General features: G+C 32.9%; 1 protein-coding gene across 2 annotated transcripts; it reads right to left on the bottom strand.

Moving 5' to 3' along the window:
• Positions 1–681: 681 nt before the first annotated feature.
• LOC127730441 (transcription factor atf-2-like) lies at positions 682–17,840 on the bottom strand. Of its 2 annotated transcripts, XM_052238873.1 has the most exons (3): positions 17,713–17,840; positions 17,427–17,534; positions 682–8,160 (listed from the first exon to the last, which is right to left on the bottom strand). In XM_052238873.1, the coding sequence occupies exon 3, from the start codon at positions 8,133–8,135 to the stop codon at positions 6,498–6,500; it is 1,638 nt and encodes a 545-aa protein (XP_052094833.1). In that variant the 5' UTR covers positions 8,136–8,160; positions 17,427–17,534; positions 17,713–17,840; the 3' UTR covers positions 682–6,497. The 2 variants fall into 2 exon arrangements, with proteins under 2 accessions (XP_052094833.1, XP_052094823.1); XM_052238863.1 differs by lacking the exons at positions 17,427–17,534; positions 17,713–17,840 and adding an exon at positions 16,952–17,117.
• Between the last annotated feature and the right edge of the window lie 63 nt (positions 17,841–17,903).

Below are 17,903 nucleotides of genomic sequence, written 5' to 3'. Positions count from 1 at the left end.
AACCAAAATGTCTTCGGACGACGACGCAGGCGTCGCCATAACATAATAAGAACGCAAAAATTTTGCGGTCGTATACAAATTTCACACTCGGTCAAGAAAATTTACATGACCGATGGTTTGCGAATTTGGTGATATCTTAGGGTTATATAAGAGTCGATTACCGATCCACTATTGTGTGAGGTCTTATCACTTGGTATAGCTTACAAACATATTTTATTGAAGTAACACGACAGGTGTCACATGTGGAGTAGGATCTGCTAACCCTTCCGGAGCACCTGAGATCACCTGGGGTTTCTGTTGCTCGGTCTTTAGTTTTTTTTTCTTTTGTTTAGTTAACTGTTGTTTGTCTTCTGATCGTTTTTCCTATTTTGCCATGACGTTGTCAGTTTTTTTTCGACTTACGAGTTTATATGTCCCACTGGTATCTTTCGCCTCTCTTTTACAGAAGAATGACGAAAGGCTTGGGAGTTCAGTGTTTTACACTCCTGATATATACATGACATACTGGTGTTTTATTTCAAGCAGTTCAGAAAAACTGCATTTTAACTAACTCGATGAGCAAAAATTTAAATAAATATACCACTAACAGAAGCAAAGAAATTATATGTTTATGTTTCATTCTAGGACAAACAATTCCATACTGCAGTGTAGAAATATATAAATAAATAAAAAAACACAACATATTTTTTAGCTTTATTTCATATGACACATGTAAGCACAGCACTGATTTATTCGTCCACAAATTGAGGTAGTTTCAGAAAGATTTAAACAACATATTCAAGATTCCTGATCTAAACTTAATATTAGAATATATACAAACAAGAGGTAGTAGATAAACTTTTCTGGCAGCAAATTAAAAACAAAAAGAAAAAATCTTTCGAAAATATGTTTGTTTGAAGGTAATATACGGTCACGTCCTTTTCTGTTGAAATAATGCTACTTTACCCATAATGCATTTGTACACTCGTCATACAACATAAGCGTAATTTGTATATGTCCCTTTTTATTCTTACAGATTCTCTTGTCATTTTAAACAAACCATTTTTCATATATCGCCTAATACCTTGCATGCAATGATGTTTTATATTATCATAATGCTAATAAAAGCTTTTTTCAGTACAGGTATATTAAAAAAAACTAAACGATTGACTGAAATAGTTAGGCAAAATAAATGGAGGTACATATCTGAAAAAATACGGCGACTGACCCATTTGTTTTATGGCCACATTATTATGGACCATTTGAAAATTATAATAAACCTGAAATATATATCTATCTTTTTTTTAATCTTATATGGGAGATACCGGTAATTCATAACTCATTGCATTTCTTCTTTATATTAAAAAGTGACTTTGGCAAGAACATTTATGTATTAGAACCTTAATTAAGCTTTTTTAATTTCCTTCAAGTTTGTTCCTGAATTTGTTGTATAATAATATACATATTGGACAAAAGTGGACATCAAGAAATGTCTCGCCTGGCTACAACCGAATATTACATCAAACGTGTCACAAAAATCAAACTTACATGGTTACATTGCAATTTGACAACAGACAGTTGATTAAAGAAAACCACTTAACCAAGAAAATGAGGTTAAAACTTATTTTTCTTTAATTGGGATCTCGTTTTTATCTTATTGTGGTGTCATAAACAACATGTAGTTGTCCTTTCACTTCTATTAACTTAAAACTGACCTTAAGATGAGAACTGTGAGTAAATAAATGAATCAGGAAAATAAGGTAAAGGTATGGTATCCCCTGCCATATAGTCACACACTCTTGTAATAACACTGGAGCCTATATACATTGATATCCAATAACTGATAGTATTGAGAAGCAACGAATCTTTCGATCACATATAGTTGAAATGAACTCTTTCTTATGTACTATGTTACTTTCATAAACTTAATGAGAATAATTGACCTTAAAAAAATAAAAAAAACAATCTTATAGACCACAAGTGACCAAAACTTGTGCCATGAGCAACTGAGTCAGTCAGTCGGGCGTGCATATCTCTTACAACAAATCAGTTTATCTTTTACTTTGCAAAAGAACTACTCCAGATAGTCAACATTTAAATAAATCACCAAGTCAATACCAAGTGTCCCCACAGAAACGCCAGACCTTCGTTGGATCTTGTTTCTTCTGGAGTATACAACTTTGTTCAACTAAATTTAGCTGTCGCCAACGCCAGATTAACATACCTGTGTCTTGCCTGCAGACTTGCATCGTAGTCTAAACAACAAACAACACACAATACGTTTAACAGTATGGAAAGAAGATAATATTGTTTAAAAATTTAAATCCCGATACATTAAGATTAATATTGTATTGAAATTTAACAAAAAAACTTCTGTTGCCATTCTTATATTTGATTTATTTTTTTAGAAACAGCTTTCACTTCCCATTTTTCTGAAAAGATGGCACTAAAACTCTTCATAAAAGATGAACGTCACCGATTCTTTCAATTTGAACAAAAATAACTGAATAGAGAAAAAAATACACAAGAAAACTCAGAAATTGAAGTTTTGAAACCAGGGTCAGCCATTCTCGAATGAAAAAAAAGCAAAACCTCGGTAATCACATTTATCTGATATATACCATTAATATGATCAAAGTTTCAGTCAAACAAAAGCGAGAATATTAATACATGCAAGAAGACATATTATAATGCCAAGTCATTTTGCAATCATACTAAATATACAAAATCACCAAAATACCTTAACACACTCTCATTCTACAATATACGAAACAAAAAAGGAAAATATTACTCATGAATTTTTACAAAAGATAAATAGAATTCATGTTAAAAAGATAAATTATAAAAGATAATCAGCAACAGTCAGGTGATTGACAAGCTATACAAAAATCATCTTTAATATGCGAGTTGCTACTAAGCATGTATTGTTTGTTTCTGTGTAGCATTAAGGAAAATAAATTTCCATTTAGTTTAGTTTATCAAAGCCCAGTATTTATAAATGTATATATGAGTCAATTTCATACCATTTTTACTATAGGTCTTTTTCACGACATTTGTATAAAAATAAATAATGTTTATATATATATGGCAACGTCAGAACATATGGCACATGAAATTTCAATGACAAATATATATGTCTGAATAAAATAAAACATATTTGCTCAAAACAAAAATATTCCAACTCATGATCAAACAAGATTCATTTATAAAACATTGAAATATTTTAAATCAAGGAGATTTAAGGCCATTTTTAAAAAAGCAGTCAAATGCCAGTTTGATTATTAAATCAAATTAAATATGTAACTAGCCAAAAACTAAATAACTTTGAAATTTTTTCTGTTCAAGGAATTTTTCCAAATTATTCAGCAGTAAAGAAATACTTGATATTTATAAGTTTTTCCGTTTCATGAATGAAAATGATAATCACATTAAGACAATTTAGCACTAGTACAAAATATGTAAATAAAAACAACATTAAAGTTCGTTTTTTTACCTTTAACAAAACTTTGACTCACAAAACACATACTCACATTAAATACATATACACTACATATGTAAAAATTCAAATAAATTACATACAATTTTAAGTGAGACATACAAGAATAAGGGAAACGATGAAGAATGCTATCAGAATGATCCTCTGAATTTCAGATATGCAGATCATAATCAATTACAACCAGATATGCCAACATTTTATGTATGTCAAAAAATATATTAGTTTAGATATAGAATCCATAAATGACATGTTTTGTCTATAACTATATGACAATTTCTCTTTATGCTTTTGTTATTCGGTTGTTGTCTCATTATCTCACATAACCTTTTATTCATACGCAAGACCAACATCGATTCTTCTCGAGAGTTATCCCTTTTTCTAAATGTCTCCGTAGCAGAACTTTCCAGGTAACAATATTCAATACCTTTCAAGTTGGGCCCCGCAAACCTTCCTTATGAACTCCCATAACATACGACCTGTACTATTGGCAGAAAAGTTCATTGAATTTTGTTATTTCTGGAATTACCCTTAGGTTATACATTTGTACTATTATTTGATCTTACAAATCTTCCGTGTTCAATTTGAAGGAAACTTTGTTTACAAACGATTTGAAGATGGGACGAATCGGATATACTTTCTTGTTTATATCAATTTCTTTTGATCCTTGCATTTTATTCAATAATATCTTGCATGTCTCACCTACAGTTATGGCACAATTTTCACGTTTAGTATACATGCAAAAAAGAAAATAATATGATAACCAAGAATTTTCTAAATACCATTTAGCTTGAAAAATTATGAAGATTGCATTTTTATTTTGAGGCGGCTAAATTGTTGGGATATATTATTCTCAAAAAGAAGGAATTAAAAACTGTGTTTTGCCTACTCCTCATATCGGGCCTAATTTAATAAAATGCTTCGCTGAGCGCAGCCTGATACGACCGCAGAGGTCGAACCCTGAACAGTTGGTACAAATTTGGACACAATATTCAAGCTTGATACTGTCTGAATTTGGATTGTGATCAAATTTTTGACAATATAGATTTCTGACACAAAATAAATGTGGTCAAAGATCTTACAAATCTATTGCGCAATAATGTGCAATTGAAGATTTCTTCTTGAAACTTTTCAAAAATTCTAAATTTGAAAAAAAATGAATCCTCTAAAAAAAATTGGAAACCCCTCCCCCCCCAACTTTTTGAAACCCCCCTTGGAGCAATAACCCCAAAATTCTATCCCAGCCTTTCCTTTGTAGTATGGAACCTTGTAGTACAATTTCAGAGAGATCCATACACTTAAACACAAGTTATTGTCTGGAAACTAGAAAAATGCTTGTTTTTGGCCCTTTTTTTGGCCCCTAATTCCTACATATTTGGGCAATTAACCCCAAACTCAATCCTTGTCTTCCCTTTGTGATATGGAACCTTGTGGTACAATGTCAGAGAGATCCATACACTTACACACAAGTTATTGTCTGGAAACTAGAAAAATGCTTGTTTTTGGCCCCTTTTTGGCCCTTAATTCCGAAACTGTTGGCCCCAAAACCCCTAAAACAAATCCCAACCTTCTACTTGTGGTATTAAACATTGTCGTACAATTTTTTGCGGTCGTATAAAAAGGCTTAAACATTAAAGTCTCTATCATTAAGTCTTAACAACTCCAAGGATTCTAACGGTCACTAAATGGAACAATTAAATGACCTATTGTCTTCCCTTTTCAATTCGTCAACAAGGATAAGATGAACGCATTAAATCTTCTTGTCACATTTCCAACTATCTTTCGCCGCTTATGATTAATCAAATGAACTTTGGTGTTTATTTTCTAAAACTGTTTTTAAAAATAGGCTTAAAAGCAGCCCACTTAAATATGTTACAGATTTACTATTTACAAATCATGAAAATATTAAATGGCCTGTGATGTCACTTTGATGTCATGAAGACGTCAAAATTGATATATTTGCACCAAAATAGACATTTTACTCATTTTAAAAATTATTCTGATATTACCATTTCTATACAAGAAACTTCGTAGCTAAAGATTGGTTAGGCTATGATTTATATCTAAATATTAATAACAAGAATTTCAGTAAGAGGCTTTAAGTTTTGCATTAAATGCAACACGTTTGAATCCCTAAAGAGAATATGTAAGACCAAATCTTAAATATGAATATTCATATCTGACAGACTCATGTCTTGTGAAGATCTGAAGGAATTTGAATTTGATGGATAGATAACGCTTTCCTTTCTGTTATGATGACATATTTGATAACACACTGAAAATAAATTATAGATATATTATTGTAAAACCAAAGACCAAAAATTCGTCCTTGCTTCGAGCGGAATCAAAAGCGGCGTGGAAAATTATTTTTGGCCCACCCCTTCCCAATTTAGTCAAGTCCAACGACACTACATATTCATGATATTGGCCTCTAAATTCCCATTAATTCCAGTGGTTCACAAAAACCTTAAAGACTTGTTTCCATGTTACATTCAAACTATAATCATTTGAATTGTAATAAACATATTTAATATTTCCCTGATTTCACCCGTCATAAAAAGAATAAATAATTTGTTTAATAAAAAAAACAACATTACAGATAAAAAAAATTATATATATATACTCCGCCTCTCTATATATAACGCAAATATCAAACAGTGATATATGAATATCTTCTTGAACTTCTACACCCGTAAAGTTAAAACCCGATCAACATCAGAACCAAGTCATTCTCCGAATATTGTATACAAAACGGAATAAAGAAACAATGAAGAAAAAATCTAATCTGAAGATAGAAATAAAATTCACAAGGTCTAAATATAGTATATGCTTATGTACACATGGATATAGTTCAGTTAAATACGTTTATAGGGATGCACAAAATTGTCGAGATAAATGATGCAAACAAGTTGCTTTGATACCTCGAAAAATATTATTCTACACAATGAATGTTGATATACCTGTAAACTCTCTGGTTACCGTTTTTCTTGGCGTTCAGCATTATTCAATTTCTGTTCACGATTTCTTATATTCCCTGTTGAGACTCGCTTTCGGGACTAGACTGACTGCTGTTATCATCCTTATGATCGGACCTAATACCCCTCTTTTTCTCAACGAGATCTCGTAGCCGTCTCATTTCGTCCTGTAAAACATCAAGTTCTTCTCTAAGTTTCCCATTTTCATTTTCAAGATAACTGGACTTGACCTCACGCAGCTGGGTGAGCGTTTTTCTGTTTTCCCTGCATTTCCGTGCTGCTTCATTGTTTCGCTTACGTCTTTCAACATACCTTGGATCAATTAAAGCTCTGGAATTACTGTTATTTCCACTCCCTGAAGAATTTGTATCGTTTCGTTCGTCTTCTTGAGATGGTCGTTTTACAAGAGGTAGAGGATTTGACTGCGCTAGCGCGATCTCGGAGAGCTGCGTTAGACCACTGAGATAGTAACTACTTCCGTAGTCTTTGAAAGGAGAAGGGTTTTTATTATCTGTAGGTAGTTTGTGTCGTAGTTTATGAGGTAATGCCATGGCAGGGGGACTGTTGGAAACTGGACTTCCTGGTGATGATATGGAATTTGAGCTATCATTTCCTGAGAAACTGTTAGTTCGGCGTCTAACAGTGAGAGATAATGGTTGATCCTGAGAGAAGTCGTCTGAAAGGTCTTCGTGTTGCAGCCCTGATGTGCGAGAAGTTAAACTATTTGATCTATCACGAGACTGACAGTAGGCTGCCATAGACATTTGCGATGAGGTAGGATTTGTTGAAAATGAATGAGATGGCTTTTCCTGAGGAGGCAGGCTGATTCCTGAGTCATGATATCGGAACATGGATTCATTTTTTTCAGCTGTGTGGCGAACATCCGATTCATATTCTGAATTTTTGTTTGCCATGATATGTTCATAATTCATTTTCATCTGCTTGCGCATGATTTCTTCATTAAGTTCCGAGTGATTGTACGCTGCTTGTTTGGGACTGTATTCAGAAATGTCTTTGTCAGATCTGGAATTAATTGATGAATTTGTAGATGCTGTCGAATTGGTCACATACTGATCAGAGGTAGGAGCAAATAAATATGGTAATGTTTTTGGAGGATAACTATCTTGAACTGGAGGCAGTCTAACAGATAACTGAGATGATAAAGGCATTACTGGTGCACAGCGTGAGTTCGTTATTTGGGAATTCATATATCCTGGCATTTGTGGTGCCATCGGAGAATTTAAAGAATACAATCTAGCCTTCTCGGAATGACTATCTTTCTCATTTTCATCCAGTTGAAATGTTTCGTTAAGGGGTATTCCGAACTTTTTCTTGATGGCGTACAACTCGTTTCTTAACCCAAGGTTATCGCGACTAAGCTCTATAATGCGATTTTCTAAGACAACATCTTGTATGCGTCTTTTCTCTCGAGATCTTCTTGCTGCTTCATTGTTTTTGCGTCTTTTTTCCCAGTAACATTGATCCTTATTAGTTTCTGGGATAAATTCCCTCCGTTTTCTGCTAGGAATAAATCTTGCCTCGTCTTCATCATCGCTCTTTCCGTTTGAGGTAGGAGTGACAATACATGTTGGTATGCCAATATTTGATGAATCGTTTGAACTTTGGTCATCATCGCGTCTCTTACGTTTCAGTGGACCCGTATCGGAATTATCTGACTCGATATCCATAGACTCTGCTGGATAAGATGGAGAACTGAAAAAAAAGAATATAGTTAATGATTGATAGTATTTTAAGCATCAGTAGCACTAAAAGGCAACATCGAGAAGATGAACATGAAATGGAAGATATTAAAAAGAAATGAAAATGGGATGTGATGGGACACATAAGGGAAATGAATTATCAATGCCACAGGAAGTATATGGAGAGTTGGATAGGGTTTGAAAATTAGTCATCCGCATCGGCGGGCCCACAATGAGCCTATACTTCTAATGAATTGTGTTGGATGGGTTCTTTTCTTGCCAGGAGATAGATACATCCAGTGGCGCTCTTTTGCTCAGGGTTTGGGTTACACCCCTTATTTGAAACAAAACTCGTCTTATTTTTATTCCCCGGAAATCTCTCGATATTTAACAAAAGCATTATGATCAATAACTAAAGAATGACAAAGCCAATCCACTAAAAAATGAAAACTAGTATAAGGCCTCGTGAAACGCTTTGAAGTGTTTTCCACAAATAATCCGTCTGATCCTTTAAATGATAATCACCGATTCACTGTTTACAACATCAAGTATCTTTCTCTATACACGCTTAGACATGACACATAACATTGATTCAACTAAAGATGAGCTTTGAAATATTTTCGACGAAAAGATGTTGATGTGAGTGAGAAAGTGACGGAAAGCTGCTACTAGTACTATTGCCTAAGTTAAACTTTGACCGAATTTACTAATCGTGTTTAATTTCCGTTTTAAATAGATATGTTATGCAACTGTTTAATCATAGTAGGACATTTCGCGCTGAATATGCTGTGTAAAATCTTGCCATTATTCAAAGATAAATGCATATTTTCAATTTAATGTATACAATTTTGAGTCGGATAATGACCCCTGATTGCAATTGTTATGCTCGTATATATAATTTCGTAACTTATTTTCGTGTTGTACAATGACTTTTTTACAACTAAAAATGCACCAATTCAAGATCGTTTACTGTTTTTATTTGCATACAATTATAGGCAGAGAATAACATTTTTTTTTCTAAATTAAGGCTACAATTAGCATACCTTTAAAATCTCATTTATTAAACAAACGTGTTACGAATGGTTAAAAAGCGATTGGCTCATTAATCTAGGCAACTTTTTTTCGCAATGTATTTATCTTATAATCACTTAAAATTCGGGACCAGAAAAGAAAAAAATCAATCTTCTAAAACAATTCTGACATTGACCTTCAATCTGATTAAAATCCAGATCTATTTTAACTATATAAGTTCATATGAGGATAACGAGATACATATTTTAATTAGATTAATTGACCTTGTAGTTTTTTGTAATTCTTTTTTGCTCCATTTTCTCCCTATTTTAAAAAAGAGAGGCGAAAGAAGATAATCCAGTACTTTGGTAAAGACACGATGATACAGTTTGTCTCTAAATTTTATCATTTATGTAACTTGTTTTATAATAAAACGGAGGTTGCGGCTCACACTTTAGACCATGTTGACTGTATAGGCTCTAGTTGCTTTTTACGTAGGTATGAATGACTTTCGCCACCTTGGATTGTAAAATAGCAGAACTAAATAAGTCTAGATTTTAAATCAAGTCAGCAAAATTTGATGCAGGAATGCAATTAACTAATGTGTATTTTCATTCAAATGAACAAATTTATAAGATTTTTAACCTTCCATTTACATAATGATGTTTTTTTTTTGTATAATCCATACAAAATGTGACATTTTTAGCTCACCTGGCCCAAAGAACTAAGTGAGCTTTTCTCATCACTTGGCGTCCTTCGTCCGTCGTCTTCGTCGTCGTCCGATAACTTTTACAAAAATCTTCTCCTCTGAAACTACTGGACCAAATTTAACCAAACTTGGCCACAATCATCATTGGAGTATCTCATTTTATAAATGTGTCCGATGACCCCGCCTGTCAACCAAGATGGCCGACATGGTAAAAAATAGGACATTGGGGTAAAATGCAAGTTTTGTCTATTATTTTGAAAACCGTTATAAATAGAAAAAATCTGACAGGTTCAGAAATGTTCAGAATGTTTAGCTCTACCATTTGTCCATATACGTCAAAACTGTCAGACCACTTCTTATAGGAGTTATTGCCCTTAAATGACAATTTTACCATTTTTTTCCATTTTTGCCTATTATCTTGAAAACTATAATAGATAGAGAGAAACTTTAAATTGCATAAATGATCAGCAAGACAAGTTCTACAAATAAGTCTGATCCTCGAAATCGTCAATCGACTTCTTATTAGAGTTATTGCCCTATGATGACGATTTTTACCAATCTATTGCGTTTTTGTCTTATATCTTAAAAACTATAATAGATAGATAGAAACTTAAAGGAGCAAAAATGATCAGGAAGACAAGATTTAAGACAATATGGAGGAAATCGTACGACATCTCCTTATTGGAGGTACTGCCCTTTAATGACGAGTTTTACCATTATTTTTTTTGCGTTTTGCCTTATATGATAAAATTATAATAGATACATAGACACTTTAAATCACAAAAAAATTACCAGCAAGGCAAGATCTACTAACAAGTCAAATTTTGCCAATATAGTTAGTAGACTGTCACTCTTTATAGGAGTGATTCTCCTTCATTGATAATTGTTTTACCCTCTTTTAGTGTTTTGAGGAAAATCTAAAGAAGAAAGAGAGAAACTTGACACTAAATGATCAGCAAAACAAGATCAACAAAACAGAAATTTTTGTCATGAATTCTATTCTCGTCTACAGTGTTGGTGCGTGTCCTTTGTTGAATATGCACATAAACCAAGGTGAGCGACACAGAGCTCTTTAGAGACTCTAGTTTCACAACCTGTAGCTTAAAATAAAAGCTCTGTGACCTACCACTTTTATTATATTTTTTTACTTATATACTGAATTGGGGCAAAGTATAAAAAGTTCTTTCATTTTTCATTTTATACTACCATACCAGGTTAAGCTGTCAAACCTTTTTTTATATTTTTGGTTTCCTAACTTTTAGTCTCGAATATCCCAATGACAAAATAAAAGAGTCGTGCGTACGGAAACAGTTGCGTGTTGTTTGTTTCAGGGAACTAAGTGTAAAGGGTCGTGTGTGTATTAAGGGGATACAGAACTCTTATAGTCTTTCAATAAAGGGGAGGGACAAAGATCATTTCATGATTTTTTTTTTTGCTGTCAAAATTATAGTGTTGTACAAATCTACTATAAAATCATTTTCACGGTAAACCCCGTGATTCCGATCCCCGGATCCGGCCATTCTTTTAAGTAGACTATATATTGTAATACGCCTTCAATTTTGTTACCAAAAGGTAGTCGGAATGCATAAATTTTACAAGAGTAATCTTAATGTCAACATGCATTTACATTTGTACCACAGAAGGTAAATAAAAGTTACCTACTCAACAACACTAATTCACGAAACCAACATGTGACAACATGGAAAGAAAGGAGAAAAAATGATTGATGTTTGCTTTAATCTTCCAGTGGCAAGATAATAAATTTTACAAAACTTGAGGTAAGCTCTACAAAAGCGGTTTAAATACCGCACAGAAGAGCGGGTATTTTAGACAGCCATTGGAAAAAAAAAAGGTATGTTGGATACAAATTTTGCCTTGAAACAGACCATCTACTGACCCCTGAAACAATTTTCACAAGGGTTCTCATACAGCCAATGGGACGTCCCTCTGTGGCATGGGGTTAACTGTCGTATGGTAGAAGTTCATGAATATTTCTCTACTCCTGGCAGTTCACCCTTGGGGTGAATTAGAACAAATAAAGAGCTGCGCCATAAGCGCATGATACGCCCGTCGCTTTTTCAACGAACAAAGTTCCATAACTCCTCAAAGTCATATCAGAAATTCATAAAAAAAAAAAGGAGCTTATTTAAATAGATATAAACCAGTCACCAAAGTTTCATGAAAACTGCTAAAAGCATTTTTGAGTTATTGTCCGAAAACTGGAAAATCCCCCCTTCTTTATAAATAAAATCAAATAACTCGAAAACGGAAAATCTAAAATTTATAAAAATCAAAAGGGGGCATACGTCAATAGATATAAACAATTCACCAAAGTTTCATGAAAATTGGTTAAATCGTTTTTGAGTTAATGTCCGACATGTTGACGACGGACGGACGAACAGACAGACGGACGGACGGACAACGGTATACCATCATACGTCCCGTAAACGGACGTATACAATTGTAATGTTTAATAAATATTGCTTTAATGTCGATGTCAACATGCAAGGTTATGCGACTATCGAGATCGTGTGCTAAATTTGAAATTGTAACCTCTTTTTGAAAGCAAACAATTTTATTTTACAATAGTTAATAAGAAATTGTTTTAAAGGGGTAGGTTCAGAAGTCTCAAGAAAAGTTTTAAATTAGGATATTTATGTATTACTTTGGATTTGGTTTTAACGTTTGGACAGCTGTCATATTTGACATCGTTTAAAACATGAAACATGACTAAAGATGGTCTCATTCGTCTGATCTTAAAGTACTTAAATAACCCACATGCATATTAATTCCACAAGCATGTAGGACCAGCAATCATTTAAATTAATGAGCGTTCAAAAATGAAATTAGTTACGGTTTAACTGTTATTTAAAGAATGAGATATGCCGTGAATATGCAGATTTATTTATGCAGGACGTCAAGGTTCATTCCAGGCTAGCATTCATTGTGCCTGATCGGGTTCATTTGATGTCGAGGATGTCAAGACCAGGACATGACCTTTATTGTCCATAGCTAAACAAAAACGCAGAACAAAAAATAAATTTTTCTGTCTGCTGTATTTTAATAATGATGATAAAAATCGATATAAACAGATAAAGAAGACCTTAACTTAACATTTCACACCTGCTTAAGGAATTATAATTATCAAACGGGTTGACCGGATTAACAAGGAACAATTTTTCAATTTACCATGTGAATGTTTCAGACATCTCACAAGGAGATTAATATTATTCATCATACATAAATGTTTGCTACTGTAACATAATTTCAACTGATACCAAATAATAAAATACAGCTTTAAAAAAAAATTTGGTAACTGTATTTAATTAATATAATGTTCTCGATTAGCTTAATTTTTTTTTAATCTGAAAGCAAAAGTAAAGCTTTATCATTCTAGAATTATTCCCAACAAAAATGCATGCACCCTTTTCAACCATACTTAATATAGCTGATGGCATGTAACTGATGAAGAATATATAGCGTTTACATTTACGTCGTAGATGTAACAAGTATACACGTTTTGTGCAAGCATACACAATAAGCTGTTGATCAAACATGAGGTCATTCTATTAATCATTTTATGAGAAAAGTTCACGAAAATCTGTTTGACGAACGGACAAACAGAGGGACAAGGTGACTGCAATATAGTCCCACTCCTATAGTGGGGATGTAAAATTGTACACAATGATGATGGTCGACAAGGGTTTAAGCAAGCACCAAACTGTTGAAAAAAAATGTTAAATTCTGGGTGTTGATCCCTTTCGTCACTTCATAACTGGGAATCAGAAGGAGATATAAAAATTCTGAAGCCAGGGTCGAATCTTACTGTCCTCAGCTTTAAAATTGTGAAAATGTCACTTAAACAACTTTTAAATCCCTTTAATAAATCTAAGACCGAAATCATATTTAAAATTTTATTAAAATCAGTAAATTCCACATGGAATCTGACCAAAGTTATCAATCTTGACGAATAATATGACTGAAAAATTTAGGTCATGGCCCATTGCTTAGAAATGGTCAGACTCAAATGTTTTTGACATAAAAAATATAACAAATTTCAAGCAAAATCAAAATCGATCAACACTAAATTCTCCGTCAAAATAAACAAAACACCACCATTTTGGACCCTGTGTTTGATTGACTGAAGGACACATAACGTCCAGCGACAAATATTTATAACATAATGAGGACGAACTGTCCTAAATAATCGTGACGTGTTTTGTGAGGATGCAGCGAATATTGATGTATTTTTTTCGGGTATTGATGTAACGACCTTCCGTGCATGACATAACCGAGGTGGTGTAAAACAAGCATTATCAAAATCAACAGAATCAATCCCAAATGTGCCAGAGATTAAGTGCAGACGGACGACGACACACATATACAACAATATACGGCCGCAGTTCTCACTTTATACAATCAGTGATAATAACAAGGACATAAAACAAGGATCCTGTTTCATGCCTTAAAAATATTTATTGACTGAAGCAAGCTGTTACGTGTACAACAGTTCAATATACGAATAAAAACTAATGCTATGCAAATGAGCTAATATCGAAAACAATCACTGTTCAGAATTAATATAACGGAAATTCAATTTCAGTTAGGTTTTTTTTCGTTTGTAGTACGAGAATTTCAACAGCTAATTCGCGTTTTGGTCTTTATTCATTTCAAAAAAATAGTTTAAATAACCAAATTACTGTAATATAATAAGTTGTAACATGTTCGTACGCGTGCACTGATTGTCACAACTGCTTGGTTTTAATGAATGAAAATCGATCATAAGAGAAATTCACATCGAGATCGAGGCTTGGAATATATATTTTTATTAATGACGACTAGCTTTTGTTCTCAAATACTTGTAAATACGTAACTTATACATATGTAAAAGGAAATATTTCACAATCTCTTTAAAAAAACTCGAGATATGCCATTGTTTAGGAAACAAACAACGTAAAGGTTTACTTGGTTAAAAAGTAATTTTGCTCACATTGCGATTATTGAATATAAAAAAATGCTTGCAAAATATAAATACAATTATATGATGTTTAAATAAACTTATAAATATGTGAAAAGAATTTCTGTACAAAGGTATTTAATACATAACATGCTTATGCTTTTTTTTCTTTTGCTCATTTGGCCAAAAGTACCAGGTTATGTCAGCACTAGGAGTCCGTCGTCATTCGACCGTCGTATTTTTCTCTCTAACAAAATTTAAAAAACACATCAGAATAAAAAAAAACTTGGACATCTGAACCAAGTGTAGTCAAAATCACTAAAAGATATGACAGTTCAAAACATATATGACGATGCCGTCAACTAATGAGCCTAACTCATATGCGTTATATACCATAATATAGAGCATAAAAAGGAGCGGTACAAACATCAAATTAGTTTTTGTTGCCTATGAGAAAAAATTATGTCGGATGGCCTCTTGCTGAACCATATAACTGTTTACTATAAATATAAAATATATATCATACATCATTATATGATTGCACACATTTGCTGTCTAAAACATATAGCAATGCATAGGTGCATACATGATTTTCTTAATATACGATAGGACGGTAAACTTTATTTCCAAATGAAATATTTTAAAGTTTTACTTGTATTATACGTCTAAGGATAAATTATATGAACTTATAAATTTAGGTTTCACTATGGTATCCATTCAAGTTGGAGAAATGATGACTCCACAGCAAAAATATCATAGTGACAATCATACAACTGTCAAACAAAAATAGACAATACCATGACTAAAAGAAAATGTCGGTGCATGTGATTCTCTAACGGTAAATGCATGACCGAATTACGAGTTTGAAATAGAGAGATACTTTTCTGGACAAAGGATATCGAAGAAAGTAAAATAACACAAATTCGACAAAGGAAATTGAAGCGAAAGAATGATTTACATTGTGTAATGCAATCGATCGATTCAAGGTCAAAAGTACGTAGGTTACAAATAGCAAAGTGATAAATAAAAAAAAATGTCTTTTTCATTTCTTCTATCATGCTGTTGGTTTGTTGTTTCGTTGCATATATACACATGAGGAGATCTGGTATTATTGTTAATGAGACAACTATTTACCAGAAATCAAATGACGAGGATATAAACAACACATTTGTACACGTCACTGTACAGCTGTCAACAATCTTTAAAGTGCTTGTATGACATAATGCAAAACAATTCATAAGAGAAAACATGCGATTTAAGCTAAACACAATACACAAAATAAAATTTTCTAGCATTGGGTTGGTATTTCTTCGGGTAGACTGTTAAGTCTCATGATAGGATATAATTACCTCTGTCGTGAGATTTATTTTTAACATACTTTTCATAAATTCTCCGTTGGTAAATTTGGAAACTATTAAAAAAATAAGGTTTTAACTCCCTCAGCAAAGTTGACCTTATGAGAATTATGGTGTTTTTTTTTAATGTCCTATTTCATTTGCTGTTGGTCATAAAGACATATAGCTCCTCAGATATCCATGACATATACTTCCACATCTTTACCTTTCACATTTTTGTGTTTGAGTGTTCCTGTAGGAGGTGAACACAGAAAATTCCTTCTGTCACACCAAATTAATAAAGTGTTATTTTCATTTAATTGCCGGCAGCAACCAACGATTATATATAGATATGTATTAAGAAGTCTTAATTGAAAACAACGTTCAAACCTAGATATATATTAGTATATAGTTCTTTTCAGTCATAAATATTTTCACCATCAACATTCCCCCGACCTCCATCCCGGACGGCCTCTATTACAAGACCTATCTATTGTATTTATTGTTTGTTCTCGTCCTGAACATACATGAAATATTTGCCACTGGACATTAAGAAACCAAAATTCAATCAATTACCCCCGCAATCACCACCAACAACCATAAAAAAATGGAAACAAAAATTAAAATATTATTTGAACATGTAAATATAACAATGAGCATATAAGAAATTATAGTTCGATTTAAATTAGAGACTTTACATCACCGAATATCTACTTCAATGAATGATGTAACGATACTTAACAAAAAATATATCAGATAAAAAGTTCTTTATATTAAAGTAATTGTATCATACCTTCCAAATTCATGAGGTAATATTGAATAAAATTCCTGAAGTCCTTTTTGATACATTAAAACCGGCATCTTGGTCGATTTGTATCACAAAAATAAGTTACGCAAGACGTAAAACATTCAGTCATTATGCATTGCAATGTTGTAAACATTATTACGTATTGCACACGTGATTCATTTGTACGCATGACCTTGTGCATATTGTGTAATAAAAACTCCCTTGCTGTGAATAATTCAAACGAATAATCATTCTCGCTAGGGTTCATTTGAGGCCAACCTTATTAACATTACATGACCTACAACACACTCATAGATTACGTTGTGTATTGACTAAAATAGTACGTGTTGTGTAATATACTACTTTACCTGTAATTTCAAAATCCGTATTCCTAAATGTCGGTCAAAGGTCTAAATCAAACTGTGTGAGAATTTTGTTGACAAAGAAAATATTGAAAAATACATATCAAATGAAAACTTACCCCGTATTTTCAAATCAATTGTTTTGTCCAATACATTGAAAAAACAAACTAATCCCTGAGTTTGAAATATAGCACTTGAAATGTTGCTTTTCACATTTGAGGTAGGAACTGCAAAATAAAATTATGTAATAAACAAAACATAGAGAAAGATTAGTTTATCACGTGGAGGCTTGAACTGATATGACCTGGCGATTTCGAAGTTAAGAACAAAGCGGAACCGAAGTAAATTTACTGCAGACGAAAACGAACGGTCATCGGTGATTTACCGGTCAGTATGTTAATATACCTTGTACTGGTTTAGGCAGACCAACTCTGCCATTTATCAAATCACTTGTCACATACCATGCAGCATGTTCATCGGCAAACTGAAGCCATGACTTCAGTGTAATACTTGACCTTAAAAAGCATATGCGTGCGCACAAATATTATATAATGGGCGCGTTGAAAAAAAAATGAAGTGCATGCATGATATTTGTT

The sequence above is a fragment of the Mytilus californianus genome, unplaced genomic scaffold (genome assembly GCF_021869535.1).
Source record: "Mytilus californianus isolate M0D057914Y unplaced genomic scaffold, xbMytCali1.0.p SCAF_1, whole genome shotgun sequence".
NCBI classification, from domain to species: Eukaryota; Metazoa; Mollusca; class Bivalvia; order Mytilida; family Mytilidae; genus Mytilus; species Mytilus californianus.
Note: the sequence above shows the minus strand (reverse complement) of the source record. Positions and strands in the feature narration are given on the sequence as shown.